The sequence below is a fragment of the Taurulus bubalis genome, assembly GCF_910589615.1.
Source record: "Taurulus bubalis genome assembly, chromosome: 15".
Classification (NCBI taxonomy): Eukaryota; Metazoa; Chordata; class Actinopteri; order Perciformes; family Cottidae; genus Taurulus; species Taurulus bubalis.
In genome coordinates, this window is record NC_136603.1 from 15,003,783 (window position 1) to 15,027,254 (window position 23,472).

Genomic DNA, 23,472 nt, shown 5'->3' on the forward strand with positions numbered 1-23,472 from the left:
TTCACCACAAAACTGGTCATTAATAAGACTTTTCAAAATAAATCAAGTTAAGGTAAGGTTGTGTTTTGAGGTAGCAGTGTAGTAAATGGACCAGTATGGACACTGTCACGCAAGTATCTGACGGAGAGGTGAGAGGTTTGTAAACATTGCACATCCTGGATTATACCAACGCCTGAGGGGAAGTTCACGGTGACATCAATAGCTCAATTTTAAAGCTGCACGAAAAAAAAACTAGTTTATTTTTGCTACAGGCGAGAAGATAATTTACATTTAGACAGAATTAACTTTCTGGTGACGGTTTAAAGACAAACTTCACATGTATTTGAGATACCTCCCCCCCGCCACACCCCTTCTCTCCGTCAGGAAGTGAACCTTCCGTCCGCGTTCGGCTCTGAATCAGCTGAGTTGAACGATCCCTCCCCGCTGTGGTTGTCGCCCCATGGTACTCTGTGGATGTTTAGTGACACACTCATCCCGAGCACAAACAACGGGGTTAACCACCTCTTTTCTCTGAGCTGTGTGAGCGTGAAGGATGCACCATGATGGCCGGGCTGTCGCTTCTTTGAGTCGGGCTGCTCTGAAGCGAGGGCGCCTCGGCGCATCTTGGGCTTGTTTCGCAATTGGTGAGTCACTGATGCACCTGATAGCTAATGTTAGCTAATTCTGTTTACGGCGGTGCCCTAACGGTATGTGTTGTCTTGTTATAACAGGATACCTTATTATTTATTCTGACACTCTAAAAAGGAAAATATGATGTTTAAATATGTATTTAACGTGACGTTGTTTTATTATAGGTTGTATAGAGATATATCTGATATGTTTCCCCTAGTTTCACTTGAGTATTGACGAAAATGTGCATAAGCTAGCTGCACACTAACGTAACCTAACTGCAAATATATGTACATGTAGCTTCTCGTTTCCTAGTCTTGGAAGCGGTGATGTTAAGATGCAGTTACATAATATACTCAACTCTACTGATGCTACAGTTCCCTCACAGGCCAGAAGCTGCAGCAGCCAACTGTTATTTGGCCACAGTCTATGTGGTCTTCTCTTCATCTGCCATCTCGCAGCGAACAGCGTCATTAAAGTCTGTGGTGGCGCAGGTGTGAGTCAGGTGACGCAGTCTACTGCGGGGCTTGTTGGCGCGTGGGTCCAACCTCAACGCACACATTGCTGCCCAACAGCACAGCTTGTATAAATGCATGATTTTATTGCACTTGCTGTTTTGCTGAGACATACAATGAGGAAGTGAGAAGGTGCATTTAGTTCTGCTTGGCACACGTCAAAACCTACAGCTGTCACCTATGATGAGGCTGGATTGTGAGGATCCTCATTTGCTTGAAGGTTGCAAACAAATAAAATGTCTCTTTGCAGGAAGAGTTATGGTCCATCTAAGGAGAAACATCTGAACAGGGTCTGTGTAGATAAGCACAACCTAATCCGAGGGTAGTAAAACAGAATTTGTGCTTTATCCACTCCTAATTTTATATCATGGCTGTCAATGTGGAAGAAATTGTTGGAAAGGTAAATCCACTGGTGTCAGGGCCGGGCCAGGACTTTACTGATGTCATGAGCACTGCATTAGGGTTTTAGGGATAGAACGTTTTTGATGTCATTCGTCTGTTTTTGTCAGATGTACCTAACCGCTTGGCATGTATTAACGATTTGATTATAAACTTGTATATACTATATTATATTCTTCTTACTGTATTCTTCTTACTGTTTTACTACTGTTTATTTTTTTTTGTTATTTTTATTTATATTACTTTTTTACTATGTGTCTCTATTGTGTGCAAGACTGCTGTATTCCCGCAATTTCCCCACTGAGGGACTAATAAAGGATTATCTTATCTTATCTTATCTTAAAAAGAAAAATGACTACAAGATTATTTCTTGTCTGTAAAATGTGTAACAGCAGGTGGTAATCGGTGCATGTATACAATATACTGAAAAGAGCATGGTAAAAATAATTACCAGATCTAATTTTCACCTAAATGAAAAGTTTCAAATATAACAGTTTGCTTAATCTGCCATATCACCTGAAAGCCAAGGTCATAGGAGAATGCCTCCTTATTAAGGACAGCCTTATCTGTATTATAGACCAGGTTGAGTTAATCTTATTACAAATATAGCATCATCATTTTTAAGAATAATTTAGGAAAAATTATCACTTCCTCTAATATCGCAAATCATATCACAAATGCAATATCGGTGAAACTATTTGCGGTTAGACTTTTTGTTTTAATTGTTCAGCCCTAATTGGGACTAAAGGGATATTGGAGTCCACAAATCCCTAAAAAGGTTAATGAAGGATAAAGTGATACATATGTACATACCTTTTCATGTGATGTTTATTATAGTATTATTATAGGGTTTTTTAGTGTAATAGTAGTGTGTATAGTGTTTTCTGATCTCAACTGTATTTGTGTTGTTTGTAGTTACTAGATCAGTTTCAGCTCAGCTCAGTGGTGCGTTTTTGACAATCAGTCATCAGAACAATATCCTTTTCAAACTTTATTGGTTTGGCTAAAGTACGAGAGTGTTATTAGTACATGAAAGTATTTTGAGAATCACTGACGAGGTGGAGGCCTACTTGCTGACTGTTTGAACCTGATGAGAACTGAAACTATCTTGAGTCTCCACCTCTCTTCATCGCTTGGACATTTCATTTTCACTCTACAAGAAATGTGTCACTTTTTATTTTCATTGTTGACCAACCGTAACGTATTCATTGTGTTACATATATTTATTACCTATATTTTAGTTAGTAAAATGTAAAAAAAATGCCTACTTCCAAGTTAACAGAAACTTAAGTGATGTCTTCACGTTGTACATTATTTTTATTGAGCAACAAATAACACACTGTAATCATTTTTGGGGGAGGGGCACTTTAAACTTAAACCAACAAATGTTGAGTATTTGTATTTCATAAATGACTTAGAAGATTAATCAGTAATTTCATTTTCATTGATTAATATTAGTTTTCTGTCAAGAGGATGATAGTTTTACCCCTAATACAGAGTTGCCCTGCACGTGTTGTTGGTAAAGCTCCTCTCAGCTCAGGCACGGAGTCCAGATGTCTGTGCTCCTCTAATCCTGTCTCTACTCCCCGACCCATCTCTCTTTATAGCTTAATTCAAATCCAACACACACGCACGCACACACACACACACACACACACACACACACACACACACACACACACACACACACACACACACACACACACACACACACACACACACACACCACCGCCTTTGACATGCGCTTGAAAGTGAGAAAGCTACTCCTTCTATGCATTTATTATTGTTGGGCACTTTGTTGTTATTGGTTTTTTTTTGCCTATGTTGCCTAAATTAACATTAATTTTCCAACTTCCACCTGGAATTTTTTTTAAAGCATTAATTAATATTGATGAAAAAAAGATCATATAATAATAAATTTAAAGGGAAAATGGCTGCTCATTGCTACGAGCCCACAGAGCTTCTGAGGTCCCTAACTTTCTGGAAGTTTGCTTTGGTTTTATTGCTTCCAGCTTTACTGTTTGGTTCAGTCTCACCGCTCTAATGAACCAACCTGGCCATCAACCAAACAGCAGACAAAGTTACCATATGCTAGTGGACACAGTGGAGCAATCAGCTGCTAAAGTGCCAGACTGGAGTTGGTGGAGATCAATATAGACTGTGCCCAGTCCATAACTTGTTTTCCTCTGGAAGTGCATGCATGACCACACAGTTTGTGTTAGCAGGACTCCTCCCTCCTCAGCCTGAGAGACAGGTCAGTCAGATAAACACCGGCCAGTCATGAATGAGGACATTTGTCTCCATAGCCTACGAGCCTTTATTCATCAGAAATGAGCTAATTGGCTAATTATATTAGCCAGAAACAAGCCTCAAAGGGACATCCAAGAGGTGGCAGACAGACTGATAATATTGCAGAGAGCTGATTGTTCTTGTGATAAGTATTCTCTCTCTCTCTCTCTCTTTGTGTCCCTTCTCATCCAGAAATAGTGTGCTGAACATGCTGGGATCAGACTGATGCATCATGGATACTGAGGAGTTGGAACTGCAGAGTGACTACCGCTATCGGAGCTATGCAGCGGTCATCGAGAAGGCGCTGCGAAACTTTGAGTCTTCGAGTGAGTGGGCAGATCTGATCTCCTCCTTGGGCAAGCTCAATAAGGTACGTTATGTTGCACCGAGGGGACTTAGGTGCCTTAGAAATACTGTAACTGCTAATATCTTCATCTGGATCTCTCATTTCATGTTATACATGCTCCTAATATAAAACTAAGTTTGTCAAAATGTATCTGAATTTAGTTTACGCATTAGCAGGTTTTTTTTGTCATTATTTTGCGGGTGTCAACTTCACAGCTGCTTCTGGGAGTTTCAGTTCTCGGTACTTATGAGGAAGTTCTTGTTTCTTCTTTAAACTCACTATCTCTGTTATACATCCCTAATGCTCGAGTGTTCTAGCTATTTGTTTAGTGTTTTGTGTTTACTTTGGAGTTTGTGTGTGTTGATGTACTATTAATAATTGTTTCTTAAAGTACAAAGACAATGTGAAGGAAAAAGGTTATGTTATACATTACATTTTAATACAACTATATGTACATCTCTTCCAGTGTGTCTCTGTTGGTACATTTATTTAATTTAAATGTTATGCCAAATTTTAGCTTAATATGTTAACTTTTTGTTCGGTGGCCAACAGTTTTGTTTGTCTCTTTCTTGCAGGCCCTGCAGAGTAACCTTCGCTACTCCCTCCTGCCCAAGAGGCTGATCATAGGGAAGCGTCTCGCCCAGTGCCTGCACCCGGCTCTGCCGAGCGGAGTACATCTCAAGGCTTTGGAGACCTATGAGATCATTTTTAAGATCATTGGAACGAAATGGCTTGCCAAGGATCTCTTTATTTACAGGTGAAGAAACTGGCATGAATCTATTATTGCTTTAAAGGCAGAGTTCGCCTGATTATGTGTGCAGCTTTTTATGTTATAATGTCTGTGTGTTTTGGTTTTCAGCTCAGGATTGTTCCCACTGTTGGGCCATGCAGCCATGGCAGTGAAGCCTATCCTGCTGACACTGTACGAGCGTTACTATCTCCCACTGCAGAGGGCTCTGCTGCCCAGTCTTCAGGCCTTCATAACAGGACTGCTGCCAGGTCTGGAAGAGGGATTGGAGGTTTACGACAGGTACATAACACCTACTTATCTCAAACTGTTCCTTTATTCTCATTTATACATTTAAAGTATATGTCTAACAATAATCATATTTTTCTTATTGTCAACAAATCCCATGAAAAGACCAAAACCTATAATTAAGTAATCCTTCTTACAAACATATATACTCTGTAGCCAACGCCTTATTCATCGGGCTCCATTGTTGTCTAAAAATAATTTAAAACGCATCAAATACCCATGTCCCTTCATGATGGAGAACATGGGCACTGTAGTTTATTTTGATTCAAACCCACATAGACAATCCTGCTGTTGTAGATAATTAATTACAAAATGTTTATTCATCTGCAGCTGATAATAGTTCTCCTTTTTAATTAGAGAAGCCTCAGCTTGTGGGCTGAGAGCCACAGACAAGGTTGGGAAGTGGCAAAGTATTAATTTTCTCAAGTTTCCTCATGGGATTTGTTGACAGCCTTTTTTATGACAATATGGCAAACGAGCAGTCCTTAATCCTTCTAACGGGAGCTGCTTGGTGTGCCTTCTATATTGAAACAGCAGAGGAATTTGATCAGAATTGATTTGTATGACATCACCAAACAAAGTCAGCCTGCCACTCAGAAATATAGATGTATTAGTGGCATTATGGTATGGCTGGAACACATGTCAATGGGTTGTCTCTACTTTGTCATCTCTCTCTCTCTCTCTCTCTCTCTCCAGGACGGATGCCTTGCTGCTCAGGTTGTCGCTGCTGGTGGGTCAGCAGGTGTTCTACGGTACGCTGTGGGGCAGTATGGTGGTTACCCCCATGGTGCGACTGCCCGCCTCGGTCTTCATAGTCACACATTTTGACTGCAAAGCTTCTCTACGCCAGCAAACACACATGCTGGGCTACGACCACCGACTGGTGGTGAGTGCCTGTGTGTCTGCAATGTTTTTATAATTTGGACATATTTCAGTCTTGTTTCAATTTAGTTCTACAGTCTGCTCCATCACCATCTTTTGTCATCTGTATAAACGTATGAGCGCCTCGGCATCTGTGTGTCTCCAGATGAAATCGGTGTGTCTTTCTCTGCAAGACTCAAATGTCCTGGTGCAGAGGAACATGCTTGAAATCCTGCTCTACTTTTTCCCCTTTGCAACGTGCTTGGTAGGTACACACATAAACACACTTACTTCCTGTTTTTCTCGACAACATCTTCTTTGGTTCCATGTGATCAAAGTAAAATGCAAAAATCATTAGATTCTGGTTATTGAGGGGAAAAACAACTCACAAAAAAACATTTTGTGAGTTGTCTCCAAAACTCCCTCTTTAGTTTACCTTCTTTTCCATTAAACATACGGACTGTCCTGTCATCACGCTCCTGTTCTTTCTTGTTGTTATTTGGCAAAATGTTACTCTGTTTTGTTGGTTTAGGACCCAGCGGAGGCCAGTATTGCCATGAGTGGAAAAGACATGATAACAATGGTATCTGCAGCCGCACTTACACTCCTCCGCAGAGACATGTCCCTCAACAGACGCCTCTACGCCTGGCTCCTAGGTGCCGATCATTGAAGTACATTTCAGTAATGAATTACCCACTCAGTTTCCCAGTTAATTCAGGACTGTTTGTCTCTGTGTTTTCAGGAATCGACAAAAAAGGAGGAATGGTGGCACCACACCCCACCCTCTCAGCCACCACAGAGGAACATACGTCCTTTTACTTCAGCACATACTCAAGAGATTACCTTGTGCAGGTAACTCACTCTTTGGCACATACCAAAGCCTCAAAATACATAAATATGTGTATATTTTTTAGTACAACCTGATTTGTTAATGTTGTTAAAGAAAACATTTGACATTTTGGGAAATAAGCGTACTCATTTTCTTGCTGAGAGTTAGATGAGAAGATTGATGCCATTCTCATGTTTTCATGTCTCTGGTAACTATGAAGCTATAGCCAGTGGCAGGTTTGCTTAGCTTAGCATAATAACTGGAAACAGGGAGAAACAGCATTCCTGGCTCTGTCCAAAGGAAACACAATTCATCTATAAGTGCCTCCTAAGCTCATCAGTTTAGACTTTATATATTATTTGTTTAACCAACCCATAAACAAATGGTTGGGGTTTTATGGGAGTTTATGTTCGGCAATATTTCCTGGCCGGGAGCAGTGACTTGTCGTGTTGTCACAATGAAGTTCCAGGCAAACAGAGGAAGACTCCAGGAAGTGACTGCGTCATATTACTTTTTATCTAACTCTCTGCAAAGAAATTGAATAAAGATATATTTCCCAAAAAAGCTAAACTAACAAAATGCAAAAACTAGCAGAAGTAGAATTCATCAATTCTGGGTCCGGTGTGTCTGTTCGGTTAATGTACCAGTGTATCTTTTTCATCTGTTGCTCTTATTTTCATTTGTTTTTTTTCTGTGACTTCAGGCTCTTATTAGCATCCTAAAACAACAAGATGTGGAGAGCAACCCAGAGAGTGTGATTGGGTACCTCAAGCCCTTCCGCATCATCATCAGTCTACTGGATAAACCGGAGATAGGTCAGCAGCACACAAACACGTCAAAATGCTGAATTACTTGATCCCCACTCTTAGTTAATGTCTCGGCTTTACTCTAAGCTTGGTTCACTGTGATAATGACAACGTTGCTGTACAGGTCCAGTGGTCTTGAGCAGTGTGTTGTTGGAGGTGGTCCGAGCCTTCTACAGCTACTGTCGAGAGATGCTGGGGGAGGAAAACATCACCAGCTCAGCCCTCTCCGGCAACCAGCTGGCCAGGTAAAGAGTGATAGATGCTAGGCAAGATGCAAGGATGTTGATTGTTGAATACACATTTATTTAACTGAACGTGTGACAAAATTGCAACCGACATATTTGAGACAAACAAAATATGCTTTTCTTATGTTTTCTGAAACAGTACAATAAAAGAGAATAAAAATGCAGCGGAGATCATAAAGACGGTGAATATGCTCGTGACCTCCATGAACAAAGAATACCTGTGGGAGTACATGACCCGGCGCTTCTGCACTTCTCTCAGGTACCATTTATAATGGGGAGTTATGCATGTTAAAAATGTAAACTATCAGGTGTTGACTATCTTGTGCCAACTCAGAGACATGCAAGACTATAGGGAAAAGTCAGCATTAACACAGTAAACAATATAACCTCAGTAATGTGAAAGAACGCCAATGTCTGAATTGAATAAATTGTTTCCGTGCAAAATGAACATTGCCAAGAACATAAATAAAATGTGCGTGATTTTTCTTTTTTTAACCTCAAACATCCACCAACAATGATCACTGTTTTTAGTTCTCTTCCTTTACTCAATAGTGACAAAGATGACCCACCAACACCTCCTCGACAGGAGCGCAATCACCCTGCTCCGTCTGTCACCGAGATGTCCAATCTCCTAACTTTTCTGCTTGACGTTCTCCCTCTGGTAAACAACGTACACACACTTGCACACCTCTAGTTCCCTATTGTGAAACTAAATTGATGCAGTGAATCATTCTAATAATAAAAATAAGAATTGTTTTTCCAGATAAACTGAAGATTGGGGTGTAATATTTTGGCAAATTCCAACGAATACTACAAAAGTAAACAAATTTGAAAAGCAAATTGTTATTATTTTGACGAAATAGAGAAAAAGGAGAAGCATTTGCTTAGTTAATCCTTTTTGCTACTCAGTTACAGTGAAGTCTAAACAAATATTATCTTTCACTCAGCATTATTTGACCAAAGTCTCACTCATACAAACACATTTGTAGACACTAACTGTGTTTTACTGGTTTATTTGTTTTCCCACAGGAGCTTCATGCTGACATCCAGTCCCAGTTCCTTCCTGAGATGTTGGGCACCATGCTGGGGACCCTGCACAGCCACATGGCGTTTGCTAGCCTGGAAGATGTCACACAGGGTCTGCGTGCTTGCTTCAAGGTCCTGAGCAAGATCCAGATGCCTGTTGCTTACGTTGACATTGAGACTGGAGCACAAACAGATGACATCGAATTACAGTCACCGGAGGAGGAAAGCAAAAAGACTCAGGTTTGGCATTTTATTGTCTGTGCCAATGTGGTTTATTATTCATTCATGTTTTTGATGTTTGACTGTGTTCTTATCAATTATACTCTATCTAGGATATAGAGAAGGAGGGAGAGAAATATGTCATTGTTGGTGATAATGGCCATGGAGATGAAGAGCTGAACAGAGATGGAGGAGATGAGGCGGAGCTAGCAGATGGGATTTACCCAACACTCAGGTCTGAAGACAGCGGATTGGGCATCAGCGCCTCACCTTCAGAGCAGCATCTCCCACCAGGAATGGGAATGGGGATGGGGGAGGAGGAGAATGGAATTTCCAAAGAAGGCGAAGGAGTGTGGAGGAAGGGAGGCAGTGTAGACACCATGACCCAGTGTCTGCAGGACATCTTGGCCTTCATAACAACAAGGTAAACTAGTGAGCATAACCTACATGGACCTCTTTTATATAATGTGATTTCTAAATATTTTCACTTCTACCATGTTGTAGATACCTGCTGGTTAAGGTAGAGGATGTTGGAGGACCGGAGGAAAAACCTCAGCCTGACCTAACGGCTGCTCCTGTGGATGAGAAGACATTCTTGCCGGTTATAGGTGGACGTGAAATTAAAGACAAACTGACTGAACTGTTCACTCCACAGAGACTTAAATCCCGCCCTACATCTGAGGCCCAGCTCCCAGCAGCAGCCCCCACAGACAGGAAAAAGGAGCGTGGGCATTTAGGGTGTCTGGACTGGGCGGCTGGCTACATGCCTCGTAGCAGGGCAGAGATCTCTGAGGCCTGTCGACAGGCCTTCACAGCCACCTGCCATCTGCTGCTGGAGTGTACCACCTTCCCCGTCTACCTAAGTGAAGAGGAAACTCTGGTTCTTCACACAGACATGTTTGGCCACACAGGTCAGCATATAGACGTTAATTATCTAGCTGAGTTATTACTACTGTCCGCTACGTACTTTTTACGTTTTGGCTTTCCACAGATCGTGACGTCGACAGCTTGCCATTGTGGTTGAGCTCCTTGATGACACTGTGCTGCCTGTCCAGGGACTACAACATCCAGCACACCGCAGTGTCCGCCTTGTTGGAACTCATCAACCACTCCCAGTCCTTGGCACTGGTCATCCAAGACAAGCACAGACGCTACCAAGGCTCTGACTCTAACCCTCTGAGTGGGCAGCTGCAGATGGTCACTGTGCCACCCATCTCACCTGCTTTGCTTCGTGCCATAGAGGAAGGCACCGATTTCTATCAGGTTAGGTCATAAAAGGGAAAATGTTGGTGTAACTCAGAGCTGTAGTGCAAACGCAGTATATATGAGTGTTTTTTTTCTTCTTCGCTGTTACTCAGAGGGTGTCCCAGGTACTGTGGAACCAGCTGGACACAGAGCGGAGAGATCAGCACATTTCCTGTGTGGAACTATTTTACAGGCTTCATTGTTTGGCTCCATCAGCATCCATCTGTGAAGACATCATCTGTCAGGCGCTATTGCACAAAGACAAGGTGTGTAAAATGTCTGCACACACGCTGAAAACATTTAAATGTTCTCCCAGCATGTGTCAGTTTATCTGGGACACATAAACAGTGCTTCTAGGAAGTGTGACAAGCCAAATGTTTGCCTTGTGTTTGTCGGCCCCAGGCTGTTAGGCTGGAAGCACTACACCGCTTCACAGTTCTGTGGCATCTAACCAGGGAGATCCAGACCAACAGGACCATGTCTCTCAACCACTCCTTCGATCGGTTAGTACATAGTTGAAGAGTTGTGACAAATGGAGGGTAGTGTCACTGTGTCTCTGTAATTTTATGAATACTGTATATTCTGTCTCAGTACTCGTCTTTATATAGCTTACAACATCAACATATGTGTCAGTGCTCCTCTGATAGTGGATGAACCTGCTACACAAGGAGGCATTAGTGTCTTTGCAAAGATGCAAAGTGAGAACTAGTATGACAAAGATCAGCTTCCCGCAAGGTCCAACAGTGTATGGAGTGACGGTGCAATTGCACTTGTGTCATAACAAATATGTAGCAGTAATAAACTGCCCAAATGCCTGCTTTCAATATGTAAAATCTAAATGAAATATAACATAATGAATAACTTTAAATAAACTTGCAGATAGTCAAATCTGAGACATTGCATCTTTCTTTGTATTATTCTTATTAGACTGATGAAGGCATTAGTTTCTCTTTGTGTTGTGATCCTTAAATCGGACTGTTGGGATGTGTTTCTCTCTCAGGTCTCTGTGTGTGGTGGTGGACAGTCTGAGCTGTACAGATGGCTCAATAAGTGCAGCAGCTCAGTGCTGGCTGGTCAGGGCTCTTTCCCTCGATGACGTGATTCGGGTCCTGGAGCCGATTCTGTTATTGCTGCTTCACCCCTCCACTCAGCGCTGCTCCATTCAGAGCATCAAACAAAATCTCACTGCCGGTAAGTACTTTTTGTCAGCGTCTACTTTGCATATGCTGTGTAAGTAAAAATTCCAATAAGATGAACTTCTTTGGTTTGGCTGTATATGTGTTTTTGTTTTGTTTCTTAATTAAAGGTAACCTGAAGGTTCTAAGCAGCAGAAGCCGAAGCTCCACCAAAACATCTGGGACATCTGCGGATTCCATGTCAACAGAGGTCACCACCTTAAATCTCATGAACATCGTGGACCGGGAATCCCTGTGGGCAGAGTTAGACAGTGGCCCAGAGTTGGCCAAACTACCGGACATTTTAGTGGTGTCCAGAAGTGAGAGTGAAGAGACAGAGGAAGAACAGGAGGAAGAGGGGGGGGAGGACGAGGAAGACGAGGAGGAGGAGGCAGAGAGTGAACACACAGAGTCAGCTGACACAAGTGGTGCCCAGGTATCTACTGAGAACTCCAGCTCAGGCTCTGTCCCCTACCGCTGCATTGAGGAAGGAGGTGTGGTCAACGGCCTGCGGAGGGCAGAGTCCGAGCACACTCAGGCATCTGATTCACTGTCAAGTGAGGACGAGGAGGATTTAGAGCTGGAGGCCATGGCCAGGTCTCGCCTGTTAAAACAGGAACGTGAGAAGAGAGAGGCCATCGACTCTCTGTTCCGCCATGTGCTTCTGTATCCTGTCGCAGGCGGCTGGCGCCATCTGCTCCAAGGCTTGGCACTGCTCGACAGCCTGCTGCGAAGCAGTGCTGAGTGCCCTCTGGTGAATGCCCTCGCCTACACTTCTCTAGACACAAGCTCTGCTGCACATCTAAACCTGGTCTCGAACCTCCTGCAGCGCCACCAACAGGCTCAGGATGGTCAGGGCTTCTACGGCTGCCTGCTCTCCCCTTCTTCTTCCCCTTCTTCCTCCCCTTCAGTGGCCCCGTCTTTGCTCATTGAACTGCTGGTGTCCCTGTGCCTGCGATTCCTGCGCTCTCATTACCCTTCCTATCTGAGCCTGGGTCCTCTTGACCTGCAGGGGAACAGGGAGGTTCAGGTGAAGAGTGTGGCGGTGCTGACCCGGCTTGTGAACCAGCTTGGCTGCATGGCACGTGGACAAGAGGGCAATGGGCCCAGTGTGGAGTCCATCCGCAGACTCCTCTCAGGATGTAAAGTGCAGCAATATGCTCTGCTGACACTTTCTGCATCCATGTATGTGAGCCAGAGGGTATCGGACAAGGGCCCATCCAAGGGTGTGGAGCTGCTGGATGAGCAGGGAGGCCTGTCAGAGGAGAGTCTGGTGAATCTTGGAGCAGGAGGTGGACAGGAGCAGTACCCCTTCCAAATGGAATTATTGAGACTCCTCCAGGCTCTCATAGTCCTGGAGTCCCATTTGTGGCCTGGTGGTGCAGCTGTGTCGAGTGGAGCATCTGGCCAGCCCGGGGAGCCTCGTGAATCCCCAACTGCCACCACCCCGCTTGCTCGTGAATGGCACACTGCAGTTCTCTTTCAGCAGTCGATTAAGGCAGCCCAGTATGTCCAAAGCCACCCCATCACGGCCCAAGGAATGTTCGTTTCTGCCGCAGCCAGGGCTCTGCAGCCACAGTACGGATATGCCATGCACCCCCACTGGGTGTCACTGTTGTGCTCCTCTCTGCCATACTTGGGTCGCTCATTAGGCATCATTATGGCTCCACTCATCAGTCAGATCTGCAGGAACTTGGACGAGCTGGTCAAGCTGTACGAGCATGATGGAGGAAAGACAACTCAGAGGTAGACGAAGCACCGCCGAAACACAGACTCTCTCTGACATAGTTGTGTCCACTGTAATGATTTGACTATTCTTTATTAATGAGTGCCAGCCCGGTCTCTCTCCTGACATGTAACATTTTATGTCGATCAACCAATAGTCAAACCAACAAAGAGCACATGATAAAAAAAAAGTAAATAAATTCATGGAAAAGTAGTTCTCACTTCACAAGCACACATAAAATGGTACAAAGACACACTGCCTAGTGCGCCAATAGTTTTTGTTCAGCAGTGTTATTAGTTATATGTGCCAGTATGTATCATGGCTTGAATCTAATTTGATATATGATGATATATATATATATATATATATATATATATTTACAGTGAGGACACTATTGTGCTTTTAATTTTATATGTTTCTGTCCTCTGATCAGCCTGACTGGTAGGAGGGAAAACATTGCTCCTGACTACCCTCTGACTCTGCTTGAAGGCCTGACCACCATTACACACTATTGTCTACTGGACAACAAGAAGGTGGGGAATGAAGCACACATATATTTACCTCTTATTTTTATATATATATATATATATATATCTATATATATCTATATGTGTGTGTGTGTGTGTGTGTGTGTGTGTGTGTGTGTGTGTGTGTGTATATGTGTGTATATATATATATATGTGTATGAGAATGTAAGTATGAGTATGTGTATGAGAATGTAAAAACCCATTTTGCTCTCTCTTTATCTCCGTTAGTCCTTGGTTGCCTGTGATCCTGTGGATGTCCGTAATGCACGCAACGCCGTGATTGAGGCTCTGCCGCACATGCTCAGTAGCATGGCATTGTTATGGGGCGTGGTCATGAGGGAAGAGTTTCAGAGGCGGGCATCGGACACTGCCCAGAGCAGCAGAAACACTTCTACCTCTGTCTACTTTAAAAGCACCAAGGTGTGGAGTGCATACGTGCATATTTTCTTTTGTTTGTTTTATGCCAACACAAATGTATGGAATAACAGATCTGTGCCATTTATGGTGTTTGTGTTAGTTAGTTCCTGCACTTACACATCTTCTCCTTTTTAGCCATGTGCATGTGTTATAATTGAAAATGTCATCCGTTCACGTTGTGCACATGTTTAGGTCCTACGGCAGCGGATACTGGAGTTCCTGGTCCCTCTAACCGGGCCATATGGGATTCAGCTCATGGCTTCACTCGGAGCAGTGTGGAGCAGCAGACGGAGTAAAAGGAGACATAAAAACAAAGTAAGAACTGCAGTAAGTTTCTAGAAACTTAGAAAGGACAGACACATCTAACTCACTGAAAAGCTTTAGAGCAGCTTGTATTCATCACACTCCTGTCTTCTTTAGGTTTTACCAGTGGCCAGTGAGTCTCGTCTAAGCATCGTGGCTCTGGTGAAATCATTGCACACCTTGCAAACAGATGCAGTCCTACAATTGGTCAAAGAGGTGGTGAAAAAGCCACATCAGATCAAAGGAGAGCCGGTACACAAACTCACAGACTGTACATACATGCACAGCTGCTCAAAATGCATGTTCTGGAGGTTTCTGATGTTCATTTCCCCTAAAATGTACTTACTTTTTTCTCCATCAGAAGTCAACCCTAGTAGATATCCCCATGTTACAGTTCAGCTACGCCTATATCCAGAGGTAAGTAAGAAATAGAATGCATGTCTCCACCCATTTATTAATAATATTGTATTATATTTTGTAATACTGTTTCTCTGTGTAGCATTTCAGCTCAGACTCTGCAGGAAAACGTGGCTCCTCTCCTCAGTTTGTTGCGGGAGTCTGTTCAGCTCAACCTGGCCCCGCCTGGACACTTCTTGTTGCTGGGGTCAGTTATTAACGCAATTAGTTCTTATTCAAGATTCAAGGTTAATTGCTTCGTTGTCATTGTACAATACAGGGTTGCACAACTAAATGCAATTGCAGTCCCTTTATGCTCCACAAGTAAAACAAAGCAAAAACAGTAGTTCATTTTTCTATGATTTTACAGAATACTCTCAGACAGACGGTATCAGGGCATACAGCCTATGACACTGACAACAATCGGCCTGCTCGCTGTATTCAATCGAAAATGTTTGTTAACATTTGCCAGTTTTTCTTTTGGAGAATCTGATACTGATCAACGGTTTCTTTCTTGCAGAATACTCAATGACTTTGTCAATAGGCTCCCTAACCTGGACAATAAAAAGGACACTAAAGATCTGCAGGTATGATGCACGTTGTATTGTTCTGGCTGTGATTGAGATATTGAGACAGTGAGATACTGTGGTGATGATTGATTGGTGGTGACATTATCATGCAGGATGTGACTCAGCGGATCCTCGAGGCGGTGGGTGGGATCGCAGGGTCATCTCTGGAGCAGACCAGTTGGCTCAGTCGCAGCCTTGAGGTCAAAGTTCAGCCACAGGTGTGCCCTGAAGCAGACGAACTTGATGATGCAGAGTTGGATGGCGATCATTATGGTAACTTTTCATACCTTTGACAAATACGTGCAGGCGTGACCATTGACCTCATCTGCATTTCCCATCCACTGGTTGAGAACATGTGGTCAGCAGAAATGATGAGTTCAAAGAAAGGACGGTTAATGCATTTAAACAATGCTTTTGTACTGCGCTCTGAGTAAATATGTATTTACTGCCATCTGTCATCATATATGTCAGGCTGCCAAATGGAATGCTCCCCCAAATGGAATTGAATCAAGGTAGAGGTGTGTAAATATTGTAAATATAGGGCACTGATATAGGTTTTCGGTGGCTGATATACGTTTTGCTGCTGCCCCCATTCACAGCAGTATATTGCTTCTCTAGCCTCAGGACTTCCATCTCCTGTACATAATACATTGAGTATGAATAAGTGCGTCATGCTCGAATGACAGGAGGTTCTTTCAAAAAGGCTCACAGTTTTCTTATATGGTGAAACATTTCTATCCTAATTGTCACCTGATGTATATGCACATGTTGCTCACTCCCAGAAGTATTACAATCTTGGTAACAAGTGAACTCTGTGTTCTCTTTCTCTTGTCAGAGTCAGTGGCTCTAGCTAGCACCATGGTTTCCTCTTCTGCTCCCTCAGCTTACAGCGTCCAAGCTCTTGTACTCCTGGCTGAGGTAAGTTATTATTTAATTTGTAGGTTTATTTATGTAGGTGACTCTTTCTGTGTTTGTATTGTTTAACACATTCTCTTACTGTATAGGTCTTGGCACCACTTCTGGACATGGTGTACCGCAGTGATGAGAAAGAGAAAGCGGTTCCTCTCATTTCTCGGCTCATGTACTATGTTTTCCCTTACCTGAAGAATCACAGGTAACTAGTGTGAAGGGCTATCTCAAATGCCAACAGCTTTGGTCTGTTTGTTCTCAGCAGACTTTCTTTTACTGGTGTTTTTCTTTCCGCTAGTGCCTACAACATGCCCAGCTTCGAAGCGGGTTCTCAGCTGCTGAGCAGTCTGAGTGGGTATGCCTATACCAAAAGGGCCTGGAGGAAAGAGGTTTTTGAGCTCTTCATGGACCCCCTCTTCTTCACTATGGATGTCTCCTGTACTCCCAGGTTAGTATGTTTATTTGTTAGAAACACACACACACAGACACACAGACTCCGAATAACTCCTAATAACTCAAAGTAAATTTTTGTGACGAAAGTTCAGTTGAGCAATAGCAGCCAATAGAAAACAGATATAAGTGATAGTGAAATGACAGATACAAAGACAACATTAATTAAATTATAAGATAATTATAAAAAATGTAAGTGTGTGTATATATATATATATATATATATATATATATATATATATATATATATATATATATATATATATATATATATATATATATATATATATATATTCAAAGATTAGTTCACTAATTAGAAGATCAGCGGTTCGATCCCCGGCTCTTTCGCATATGGAAGCGTCCATCGGCCTGCCATCAGTGTGTGAATGTTGACATGGAGTGTAAAGCGCTTTGAGTGGTCGGAAGAATAGATAGATGCTCTATAAAAGCTAGTCCAATTATCATTGTAACAAATAATACAATTATGGTTAAAAGTTAATTGGGAGCATCAAAAAAGTGAAAATCTAAATCCTTTCAAAATGTGTGGGGTATTTTATGATCAAAAAGTAGATGAGAAATTGTTTCTATATTAGGTTTACAAAAGTTACAATACATATCAAAGTTTGTAAATTGAATGATTAGACAATTAGCAGCATCTATGTTATGTAACATTTTTAATTGTACATGCTTGGTCTTCTTTGAAAGTAGAGTACTTATAAGGTAGAAGCCCTTTTACCATTTATGTTCTCAATTTAAGAACTTCAGAAAAACGTGTCTTCAGGTACAGTTTTATTCTTTCTTTGAAAAATTAGGCAAATAGGTGTCAAAAAAAAAAGTCCAAACATTCAGGACATGGAGCTTACCAAGTGGACACTATAGTAGAAGAAAGGGAGAGTCTTGGTGCTTCATTTGCCAAACATCCAGTAGTTGTCATTGCTCAGATTCCAATGTAGTAATGTGAATATTCAGTACATGTCTTTTGATACATGTTATTACTCTACGGTTATCCTCTCTTTGTCGATGAGTCAACTATTAGTTTGTTTTGGTCTTTGTGATTTCTTTTGTCAATTAGTTGTTTTTTAAGGCTTTTTCTCAAAGGAATTTATAAGCTCATCTTTGGTAAACACAAGATACCATGTGCTATCAGTGTTTTTGAAATGTTTTGCTTTTTTACTACGATCCTTTTCATACTTCAATCTCATCTTTGTTGCTCTGTATAGGGACTGTTGTTAGAGCGAGGATGTTGTTACACACAGTAAACATACCATGTGTAAAATGATCTTGCTGCATATGTCTTTTCAGTGTATTTAATATTATGACACAAATGAATTGAAGATCATCAATGTCTAATGTCCTTTTCTTTACTGCTTTGTTCTCTATAGTTGGAAATCCATTATTGACCACCTTCTGACTCATGAGAAGACCATGTTTAAAGACCTGATGAGTGAGTATAGCTTCTAGGAATTGTTTGTAGTAATGTAAAGATACAATTAATCAAAAAATGAGACCTAATCCGTGACACAAAAGATATTGTTTTACTTTTAACATCTACTGTAGGTCATAAAATGTCAGGGAACAGATACATAGCAATCTGGGAACCCATCGGCTATTGTTCTGACAATGGATAAGCCTCTGGGGGCAAGTGGCTATTTCGGGTAGTCAGCAGAAATCTGGGCCAAGACGACCTTTTTTGTGCGATCCTCATTGTTTACAGTCTGAGTAGAGCTGGAGTTGAGAGATGAAATGTACGATCAGACTGTTACAACTTTCCAGTTTAAATACTAATGTTAAACCCCCCCCAAAAAATTAACTCATCAGACAATTGCTCACAGGTTTTGAGATTTCGGCCAGTTGTTCTGTCTCTTTTGCTCTCCACACACACCGTTTACCTGCATTCAACAAAAGCTTACTCAAACAGGATTGGTCAATACTACAGAGACTACAAAGAGAAACCACTTCCAATACAGCATCTGTTTAAAAATGTCCCTTCTGGAAGTAGTGTTTCAAATTAAAGATACATTGTTGATTTATTTTCTGCTGCAAACTCTATTTATTTGTCCTGTAGGCATGCAGAGTGGCTCACTGAAACTGTTTACAAACGTGGACCAGAAACCCATGCTGCTGAAGCGCCAGGCATTCGCCTTGTTCAGTGGAGAGGTCGACCAGTATCATCTGTATCTGCCTCTCATTCAAGGTGCAGTGCTGTTACTGGATAGTTATGTCCATTTGATGTAAATCTGTTCAATGTAGTGATAGAAACAGACATTCAAATTCCTTCCCCTCCTTTCAGAGCGTCTCACTGAGGCTTTGCGGATGAACCCTAGTCCTAGTGTTTCAGCCCAGATGTTCCTGATGTTTCGTGTTTTCCTGTTGCGGATTTCATCCCAGCACCTCACATCTCTTTGGCCAATCATGGTCACAGAGCTGGTACGATCCCATCTTCTAAGAGACTAGCTTTATACATTAATCCAATATCGACTATCTATTTTGTTTATTGTTAACGGAAACTTATTTTTCAACCTGTTTTTTCAGATTCGTGTATTTGCTCGTCTCGAAAAGGCTATGCAGTTAGATAAGGACGTCTCAAAGTGAGATGATGATGATTTTAGTCACAAATTCCTATTTTATTGACACTCTGTTGATGCTCTAAATAAAAATAATTTTCTTGTGTACCACCTAGGCTGGCTAAAGTGGTGCGGGGAGCCCAGGACAAGAATGGACCAGTGAACTTCTCTCAGGCAGAGTTGGACATGTACCTGTCGGCCTGCAAGTTTCTGGACACCTCCATGGCTTTTCCTCCAGAGAGGATGCCACTCTTTCAGATGTAAGAGCTCAGGATAAAAGGAATTAAATGCTTGCTAGCGTATGTCTTTGTATAAGTTGTGGTGTTGTGTTTGTTATTTTGTCATTATACTATTTTCTGTCTTACCCTTTCTGTGTACCTATCTGTTCCATGGACAGGTATCGTTGGGCATTTGTCCCTGAGGTGGATGTGAAACGCTACAGTGGCCCAGAGACTGCGCTGATAGAAGGCGAACAGGAATGCACTCCCCATGTTGTCAGAGTACTGGAAAGGATCCAGCAGCGATATGGGGTAAGATAATGCATTACATTTAAAACGTAGAGTTAGTCGTTCTCATTTAAGAGTCTAGGGTAAGATAATACCTGGGTTAAACATTCCATGCAAAACATAGAGTTAGTCATTCTCATTTAAGAGTCTACAGTCTAGATTTTTGAAGGTAACGTGATTTTGTCTTCGCAAAATGCTGTCCCGACCATTACAAACCCTTGCAACTAGTATTTACTAAATGACATCTTAGCAATGAGCCCACTGCATTCTGGGTGTTGTAGGTATTCTACCTTTTGAGCGAGAGGTAATACCACAGCCCGTTTTCTCTGGTCATGGAGCACAAATTTCTAAAATATTTTGCCTTTCTACTGCATCGACAGCCTTACTTTCTTTTCTTTTTTTTAAAGACCATCGTTCTTGCAGTGAAATACTTCAAGTCTTGGATTTCAGGGCTTCAACCCTGATGTGTTATCGTTGAAATGGTGTCATCTTAGTTCATATTCCAGTGTCTGTGATAAACTCTGTTAATATTTTCCTACAAAGTCCAAAGGTTGCATTCATTCAAGTTGTGTTCTGTGAATGACCTCATCTCAATCTGATTATGATGTCTTGTCTTGATATTCCAGACACTGAATGGGCTGAGTGAGGAATCTTCCACAGATCATTTGGAGTTTCCCCTCCTTGCCCAAAGCTCCCTGTCCTCCATCACCCAGCTGTGGCCTTTCCTCCGCACCCTTTGCTGTTCCTTCCAGGGAACTCCTCCCTACAGCCACTCCGTGACCCACCTCCCAGTAGCAGACTACCCAGCAGCCAGTGCAGTCACAGTCATGAAGAGACTGGAGTACATCACTGAAGAAGAGTTCCTGGACTCCATGGAGAGTTAGAACTCAAGCAGGAAGCTTTCACGAAATAAGTCCTCTTCTCAAGCTCTTTGACTCGCAGCCATACAATTGGAAGACTTCAAATAGGCCCAGCCGGTGTAATGTGAACTATAGGAAAAAAAGGAAATGTTTTGCAATTCATGTTTTTAATGTTTTAACTTGTCTGATCGCCACATAAATATGTGTACCTCTGAGGTGCTCTCACACTGAACCTGTATTGGAAAAGCCAAGGGACTTTTGTTGTAGTTATTTTAGTGGGGGTTTTGGTTATCTGAAAGAAAAAAACACATGGTAGAAGTATTAATTACAAATTACTGTGGAATGCTGGTTTCTCTCTCAAGGACGAGTATCATTTGGGTTGCAAAATATTGACACATTTAGATTATTATTATTTTATATGGTTGTAGTTATAATATTTCATAATTAGGCGCCATGCACCTTTATAATAATATACGTTCCAGTAAATATTTTAAAGTTTGACACCAAATAGCAGATTCACTGTGAAGAACCTCAATAAATATTGTTGATGTGATCTTTTGACTTTTTCATAACCTCTAGTGGAACACATCTTCTGGTGCGTGCATAATGTCTGTCTGACTGAGGATGTAAAATGGACTGTATATGGCTGCTGTTAGGTTCTTTCTCTTTAAGTGTTAGTGGATACATCATTACGGGACCTCGCAACCCTTTCGCTAAGATTTATGTTAAGAGTTGTATGAGTAAGTTACTGAATGTGATTTGTGTACACCTTGAAAACCCTTTGAAATATTATTTGGTGTGCCCTGCTAAAATACATGCTTGCCATTTCTGATGTTCAAGGGAAATCAGTTTTTACAACTGCCTCTTATCTTTTTTTCCACAATGCTGAATGCTTAAGTAATTTATTTGGGATGTTAAAAGGACCATGTCATGTTTTGAATTAACAGAATAAAGACTCATTAACTCATTAACTCATTTGCACTTTATTATCTGTATTCACTTTATTGTTGGACAAGAGAGAAACATGTTTTCAATTCCTCTGTATGTTTGGTACATGTTAAGAAATTGACATTAAAGCTGACTTTGATTAAATTAACTATTAAGCTTAAAACTGTGTTTTCACTTTCCAGCTTCGGTTGCTTGTTTCTTGCACTTGTGTTGGAGAAAATTTGCTGACTGAAAAACTGTGACAAAAATGTAATGTAATTGTTGTTTCTCTCCTTGATTCTTCCTGCCCACATGCTGAAGTGTCCGTGGGCAAGACACTGAACACGAAACCTGTAATGGGAAAATATAGTGTTGTAATAATACAGTCTAAATTGAACCTTAAATGACTCTCAGAGGTGAGGGACCAAATGGCCGAGGGAGGAGATGGGAAAGTACTGGGATCAGAGAGCTTAGTGACTTGTCTTCATTTGTGTATGGAGGGGTCGTAAACAGATAAGGTGTTGATTGTCAGGACAAAGGGAATGTAAGTTCTGTTTGGCGGGGACAGTGGGGGCCATGTTTTTCTAACAGACTCAGCTACTCTAGGTTCCTTCATTGGGGGGTTTGGAGGCGGAGACCTCATGGTGTTATAAAATGGGCTGATGACTGTTGCTTCTTTGAATTCTGTGTTACAGGCTGCGCCAGTAGCTGTGACAGACTTTTCCTTCCTGCAGGAATAAACAGACTTAAGACAACTTTGATTCAGAGACTTAATTCCTTTTTAACAGATATGATACAGGAAAATCTTCCATTACAAACCCCTCCTGCCATTTACCAACAAGTGAAGTGTTTTGTTTCTTGCACAGCATTCACACAATATTCAATGTCCCAAACCCTGCACATCATAACCTTTTGGCCATATGGCTCAATGAAGACCATCAGCGGAAACATGTGTTTTCCATAATACGGTTGTTCTCCACACAACAAATGTTGTGCTGTAAATCCTTCAGGAAGAGCTGGAGGACATGAAAAGCCAAAGAAAATAAACAAATAACTGCACAAATGAGATAGAAAGTTATGGGTACAATCCAGTTTTACAACACTGCATTCAAAAAATACGTTGTATATAACAGATTAGTAATGTTACAGCTGTAACAAACTCACACATAACTGATATGAATGAATAATACACACTAAACACATCTGGAAAAATTATTGCAGCATGTTTTTTTCCGCTAAAAAGCTGCAAGCAGAAACTCAATGCAGCATTTTTTATATAATACTGTAGACACTCTTCCAGTGCAAACATCATTCTCTTCTATAATTTGGCTTATTTTAACTGAAAATACTGTGTCGTGTAGTTGCCCAAAGTAATTAGTGTAGTTGTGAAAACAAAATATTAACTAAATGGCTAAATTGTTTTTGTAATTATTGTATTATTGTGATTTCTTTCATTTTTCATATACAAATATTCCAGATACCAACTCATAGATTTGATTGACCTGTGATGAGCTCATCAGGTGATTCTTTCAACCTGTGTGAGAATAGTTATCACCAAAAAACTGTATAGAAGGTATTGCTATGACTTCTTAGTCAGTACTGCAAGTGTAGTTTATGAAGGTAGCGTTATTCATGTGGACAATATTGAATCAGAAGTGATCCTATAAGCAAATGTGTTATTACAAAAATAATTACAATGCATATGAATTGAATTCAGA

The 23,472-nt window shown here is 41.4% G+C and overlaps 1 protein-coding gene across 1 annotated transcript; it reads left to right on the forward strand.

Annotated features, from left to right (window-relative positions):
• Window positions 1-500: 500 nt before the first annotated feature.
• On the forward strand, window positions 501-21,803 carry dop1b (DOP1 leucine zipper like protein B). Its single transcript, XM_079230692.1, has 38 exons — window positions 501-623; window positions 4,005-4,182; window positions 4,734-4,915; window positions 5,018-5,188; window positions 5,891-6,080; window positions 6,222-6,320; window positions 6,588-6,711; window positions 6,798-6,907; window positions 7,588-7,699; window positions 7,815-7,935; window positions 8,075-8,194; window positions 8,488-8,596; window positions 8,965-9,201; window positions 9,294-9,604; window positions 9,685-10,091; window positions 10,172-10,443; window positions 10,539-10,691; window positions 10,828-10,928; window positions 11,426-11,616; window positions 11,732-13,346; window positions 13,760-13,859; window positions 14,082-14,273; window positions 14,463-14,585; window positions 14,691-14,825; window positions 14,935-14,990; window positions 15,073-15,177; window positions 15,490-15,556; window positions 15,652-15,811; window positions 16,374-16,456; window positions 16,543-16,652; window positions 16,746-16,895; window positions 18,280-18,341; window positions 18,963-19,091; window positions 19,188-19,324; window positions 19,430-19,485; window positions 19,578-19,721; window positions 19,859-19,991; window positions 20,594-21,803. Exons 2-38 carry the CDS (start codon window positions 4,045-4,047, stop codon window positions 20,849-20,851), a joined length of 6,963 nt encoding a protein of 2,320 aa, XP_079086818.1. The 5' UTR covers window positions 501-623; window positions 4,005-4,044; the 3' UTR covers window positions 20,852-21,803.
• Window positions 21,804-23,472: the final 1,669 nt, after the last annotated feature.

Excerpts from the sequence above, each read along its gene's own strand:
- dop1b (XM_079230692.1), top strand. The coding sequence starts at position 4,045 with ATGGATACTGAGGAGTTGGAACTGCAGAGTGACTACCGCTATCGGAGC. Across the intron at positions 8,195-8,487 it reads CGCTTCTGCACTTCTCTCAG|TGACAAAGATGACCCACCAA; the intron begins GTACCATTTATA and ends TTTACTCAATAG. Across the intron at positions 11,617-11,731 it reads CAAACAAAATCTCACTGCCG|GTAACCTGAAGGTTCTAAGC; the intron begins GTAAGTACTTTT and ends TCTTAATTAAAG.